Source organism: Microtus ochrogaster, unplaced genomic scaffold, assembly GCF_000317375.1.
Source record: "Microtus ochrogaster isolate Prairie Vole_2 unplaced genomic scaffold, MicOch1.0 UNK61, whole genome shotgun sequence".
NCBI lineage: Eukaryota > Metazoa > Chordata > Mammalia > Rodentia > Cricetidae > Microtus > Microtus ochrogaster.
This window is the reverse complement of record NW_004949159.1, coordinates 1058158-1064507: the sequence shown is the minus strand read 5'-3', so window position 1 is coordinate 1064507 and position 6350 is coordinate 1058158. Positions and strand designations below refer to the sequence as shown.

At 38.1% G+C, this 6350-nt stretch overlaps 1 protein-coding gene across 1 annotated transcript in view; it reads left to right on the top strand.

Moving 5' to 3' along the window:
• Positions 1 to 6350, top strand: part of Anxa10 (annexin A10) — a 41897-nt gene that overhangs the window by 4476 nt on the left and 31071 nt on the right. The window contains exon 3 of the mRNA XM_026777379.1: positions 915 to 1009. Within this exon, the coding sequence (XP_026633180.1) occupies positions 915 to 1009 (95 nt within the window). The remainder of the gene's footprint in view (positions 1 to 914; positions 1010 to 6350) is intronic.

Below are 6350 nucleotides of genomic sequence, written 5' to 3'. Positions count from 1 at the left end.
TAGATAGATAGATAGATAGATAGATAGATGATAGATAGATAGATAGATAGATAGATAGATAGATAGATAGATAGATAGATAGATAGATAGTAGATAGATCGATGATGGGTAACAAAGAAGGCATTTACACATCTGAGGTTTTTAAGATAAATACCCTAAGAAAAAGGAGGTCATTAGGCTTTAGATAAAAAATTAATCTGTTTATATTATAGTCAAGCTAATGCAGAAGTTAAAGTTATCTTGGTCACTCTACTCTGAAATATAACACAATAAAAAGCAATTATGATATGTTACTGCTATGAATATTGTGATGTGATAATATAATACTTTGGTATGAATAAGTATATACAACACAGAAAAAAATCCTTGATAATGGGTAAAGGACCAGGTTCAACCCAAGGTTTGAGAGCCTCATTTCACCCAACAAAAGTATGCAGACACCTTGCAATTCCACTATTTTTTTCTGGGTCATTCCCCTTTCTTCGGTGGATACCATGAAAGCAGCCCAATTTTTACAATACATGTTCATTATGAGCCATGTATGTAACTGTGCTGTAAGAAGGATGTGGTGCTCAATTATTACTCATGAGCTTGAAAGTTGGGCGTACGGTGCTGCTCTCTTTTAGAAGGGTAGATCAGATAGTTGAAGAAAGGCTATGTTTTCCTACATTCCTATGTTTCTTGTGGAATTTTAGGTGGAAGGAATGCAATGTGTATAAATGACAATAATGGCAGAGGTGGGGGAATACCTAGGATTCATCAAGCATTGCCAATGTGATATCCAATTGTATTTAAAAGTAAGATGCTAACAGGAATAACCCCTGACCATTGGCTTGATAAGATTAGTCCATAAAGGATGGATGTTAGAAACTGAGCAAGAACTTCCTTAATTTTCTGTTACAATTCCTTCCTAGAATGTAACAAAGACTTGCTGATTGACATCTTAACACAACGCAGCAATGCACAGCGGCAGATGATAGCAGGGGCCTACCAGAGCATGTATGGCAGGGTAAGACTTCTGTACCTAGACGTGTTTCCTTGGCAAGTGCCTAAGCATCAAAACCTTTCTCAGAGAAATGAACCTATAACTTCCCTCACTCTCACTGAACACATTTCTGAACTCTGTATTAGTTAAAAATGATCTGTCTTGTTCTTACATGTTTTAAGAAGTAAGAGCATATTACGAAATGTATATATGCATGAGGTATATTCACACTCACTGTGTCTACCTGTGCTTTTCCAATTCATACAGCTTCTTTCAAATGAAAGGCTAGGTAACCTTTTATGCCACTTGGTGCAATTAGTCTCTGAAAGTGTTGAGCTGGGAACAGCTATATGGAGCTTTAGGGGAAGCAGAGAGAGAACTAATGATTACTAGGGTCAGAAAATAACATATTTTCCCCCAGTTCTCTGCAGGTCCACACCTAGCTCTGAGCCAATACGAATTTTCTTCTCCCTTTTTCTTCTCCACAGCATGCAGTGATGGAGACCATTAAAAAGTGAATGGCAGTTTAAAAATAGTTTAAGGCAATAAAACTATCCATGTTTTAAAGTAATCACATTCTAATTTCAAAGCAAGTACCATTAAGGAGTCTTTGCTTTTGTTATGCATTTAAACCACAGATTCAGAACAAAAACTCTTTTGGCCAAAAGGGCCTGAAATAGCAATTACTTTGTCAACTGAACATTATCGATAAAACACTCTCATAAAACTTTCTCAGCAGAGTTAGTCCATATAAATTGACTTTACAGCTCAGCCTTTGAACAACTATAACACATGAAACACCCAACAGTAGCCCTTAGTTTTAGAATGGTTAACGATCCAGAGCTCTGCAAGTGGAGAGATAAGTTGAATTAAGCCAAAGGAGGAGACAGTATACCTTTTGTCCTCATAAAAACGTTACCTCAACCTAGGCTCCCAAAATGTAACTAATAAAAATAGCACATGTGCTAATATAATGTGATATAAATGGGCACAGAACTATAAGTGATGTCACTTCCTGTGAATATTTTTTTTTAAATCCAAAGGAGTACCTATATCCTAGCTTTTCATATGGCAAGTTAATTTAGGTCAAAGAACTTCTGATTATCAAACACTGCAAAATCATCACAAAGTAGATTAAAATGCAGCACTGAGTTCCTTAGACTCAAGGAATTTAAAACCCATTAAAAAATAACTTGTGCCGGAGTGAAACCCTTTCACTAAGGTCTTAGAGTTGATTACTCTATGCTCTTGATGGACAATCGGCATTACTGAAGAAGCAGGACAACACAGAACCAGGCTTGTCCATCACCTCATAACCACAGTCATTCAGGCAGTTGTCAAGCCCTGCCATTTATCTACCCCTCACATTCTTTTCTTTCCCTCCATTACAGATGCTTGATTTAGATCACCATGGCTTTCTGCCCATACTAATCCTAAATGGCTTCTACTAAAACTCTCCCCCACCGTCCTTCTTTGCCTAGACCAGTCCACTATTCAATCTAAAGCCAAAATAATGCAGAACATAAAATTTCTTTAGTATTTATTCTATTACTCCATCATAAATACCTATGTGTGCATGGCACAAACCTGAATCATTTCTCATGGTATGGGAACACTTTACTTCACTTTTATTTTGCATCTGCATTATTCTCTTCCTCTCTTTCCCTCTTCCTGTATCTATCCTTCACCTTCTCTCCCTTTTTTCCTCCCTCTCCCTCTCTTTTTCTCACTCTTGGTCTCTCTTACATACCATTGATGTATCCTCCAGGAAGCATCTGTAGTTTCCCACAGCACTTCTGCCTGCTTCCCCTTCTTCTGTCCTCGGGAGTCTCAGTTTTCATTACATTGGCTGTACCCATCACTCTACCCATAAAACTACCAGACACTGGAACCCACTCCTGAAAACCAATACAACCTAACTCATGAGGTTGTTTGTGTCTGTTCCTCATTACCAGTGGGCAAACTTGGAATAACTTTTGTTCTGCCAGAGCTTAGTATAGCATTTGCCTAATACCAAGACTCTTTGCTTGATGTCTGTTGGATGACAGTGGCCTCAAAGCTAAGTGAAACTCCTCTAGTAAGGTGCAATCAGGGTGCTCCTGAAAAGCTACCCAGCTTGCCATGTGCTCTCGGCTCTTAACTAAGTGCTTTGTGTTTATATCTTATCAAGTTGACTGTAACACCTAAAAAAAAATATAAGGACTGGGTTATTTTGTACCTTCTCTCTAGAACTCAGTCCAAGGTCTAATATGGAGGATATTTTTCATTTAAAGTATAAGCCAACCTGGTGAATTAGATTTGGTATAGTTGTCAGTATAAATGTGTAAGTGATTAGATTACCCACTGGTCTTTCCTACCACAGCAAGTACTGTGCTGTTGACAATGCAGTAGGACCAAGCAAATGGGAGAAGGTTGCCCATGCATGACAAACTTGACAACCAGACAATCACTGCTTAAGGGCTTCAACTGAAGCATTAAGAAAGACATGTTCCCATTTTTCAACTATAACAGGAGTGGTCAACTCTGAAATATATTGATTTCTAGCAATCATTTAATCACAACATTGGCTGTGTAATTTCGTGAATGGCTAGAATAAAATCATGTGACTAAATTATACCTTCCATAGCCTCTCCTTAATGTTATTTCTTCTCAAACCAGAGTTGTCAAAGACAGTGACTACCCATACATTCTTCAAGGTTTCATTCAATGTCAACTATTTCAGAGAATTTAAAAATTTGACAGTATCACTCACTCCCAAGGCATATACTAACACCTTTAACTCCTTCTCCTGTTACTGTGTCTGTCCACAGCATTTATGACCTTAATACATCAACCTATTTTTCTCATGTTGCATCATCTCCCTCTGAAATACAAGCTGCAGAGAGGAATGAAGAGTTGTTCTATTCACCAGTCTGTCCAGAGCACCAACCACAGTCCCATTGAGATGGGTGACACTATTGAACTGAGTCGTGATGCCTAAAATGTACATGTCAGAGCCACACCTCCCAGTGTGATTATGTCTGGAAATAGACTTCTAAGGATATAGAGGAGGAAAGGGTAGATCCTTAATCCAGTAAGATGTCTTTCAAAATTGGGGTGGGGGAGAGAAACCAAGGGCATGTGTATGACGAAAAGGAGGTAGCTGTGTATATGCCAAGGAAATGGACTTCAGTAGAAGCCAAACCTTCATACCAAGACTTTGGACTTTTTGCGCTCTATACCCTAAAACAAAAACTTAGAAATTTAGGCCTTTGGTACCCTGCTATGTCACATCAAGTTGTCTAATCCCATTAAGACTGCATAGGTAGATGTGAATCATGAAGAGTTCATTTTTCAAACTCACCTTGTGCTCAGATACACTTTGCCTTCTTGTCTCTGAGCTTCATGGCTAAAAATACCAATACCTAAAGAAAAATATAACTAGGAAGCAGTTTTCTAGAAATTATCTGATCTGCTTTATAGATGGCCCTCCTTCCTATAAGAACAGTTCTTTCTCCTTCAGCCTTTACTTTTAGTTTGATGGGGGCAATAGATGTAGTTTTAGCCCGAAGACTAAACTTCACTATATAATTTATTACAGGTAAATATTTTATAAATAACTAATATTAATTAAGATGAGTTAAACAAACCTTCTGATAAAACTAGAAAGTTAACAGATAAGAAAAATAATTTCAGATTTCTAAAAAAATTTTAAATAATCAAAATCAGAAAATCACCTCTGCAGTTTTCTATTGAAATACCGCTCTTTGGAATGATGCACACTGTATGTGCTAAGGCAGGAGGGAGGAACAAGAGGAGAGGGGCTGGAGAAATGGACAACTGACTGCTGTCACTCCTGCATTAAAGGTGGTCCTGCTGGGCTTCATGTTTCTCTGTACATAAGGCATTCTCTAAATTCACACTTCTAATCCCTTCCATTATGATTCCTGATCCTCAGGAGTCATCAGCAACACCCATGATATGAAGCTTCTTCAGTATAGCCAGTTCATCATACGGGCACATGTGAAATCTCACTGCAGCTTTAACCATTCTATAATGCAGGTGTAACTGGAGTCTCACTGCATCTATAACCATTCTATAACACAGGTGTAACTGAAATCTCACTGCATCCATAATCATTCTATAACGCAGGTGTAACTGAAGTCTCGCTGCAGCTATAATCATTCTATAACACAGGCGTAACTGAAATCTCACTGCAGTTTTACCTTACCTTTTTTCCTGATCATGCCTAATGATGGTTATTTTCCATGTTTCTTTCATAGACAAGTTGCTGCTTGTTTACAGTTAGCACTCTCTCCTTTATGTGTTTTTCTTTCAGCATTTTGCACTTTCATATTTATATGATGTAAGTATTTAAATATTTATATATGTTATTTCTTTATATATATTGAAACTGCTTTATTTAAATACAGTTCTATTTTATGTAAGGCATATTAAATTATGTATCTATATGTTATATAGATATGCAGTAAGCACTAAGAAAGGTGTAATATTTTAACTTGTTTACAAGATAGCAAATTAGTCAACCAGAATGACATAGATGTTGGTACAGAAGATTCTTGAATGAGAAACAAAAGAAATTTGAGTCATCTCATTAGTAATATTCAAACACATCTGAGCTTTATGAAGTCGTTCCCCGAACTATGTGAAGATGCTCTCATACAGGGGGTTGCCTTGTAACCAAGGAACCAAGAAATTCCAAAAACCAAAGCCTTTAAAATGGGCAGAATGCAGGCCTACCTTCACACTTCAGGGAGACCTTACCTCAGTCTCCATAGAATTATGCAAATATCCCGAGAGAAGCAAGATGAAAGGAAGGACTGTCAGTGTCTTACAGTGCATACTGCTTACTAATATGAGACCCTGAGAGGACTCACCTGCCTGACTTAATCCCGACTTCTACACAACTGTACCAACTGTAATCCACTCTAACTACTCCGAACAGGAAAATCTGCCAGGTCATCTCCATTAAAACTCCCATCAACAGGACAAAGATGGCATATTATACCTAACAGTGCCTTCACTGAATCCTAGATCCAATGAGCTAAACAGTACTACATGTCATCAGGAATAAATCCGAAAATCCCAAGTGTCCTTCTTTTCAAATTCAATACTGATTCGCCATGTGGCCTGAGATTTTAATCTGGGTCACTCAGAGGCATGTATTAGATATGAAATTGTTTTCACCTTGGCCATAAGAAGAAAATCTAAGATCCGGGCGATGGTGGAGCATGCCTTTAATCCCAGCACTCGGGAGACAGAGGCATGTGGATCTCTGTGAGTTCGAGACCAGCCTGGTCTACAGAGCTAGTTCCAGGACAGGCTCCAAAGCCACAGAGAAACCCTGTCTCGAAAAAAAAGAAGA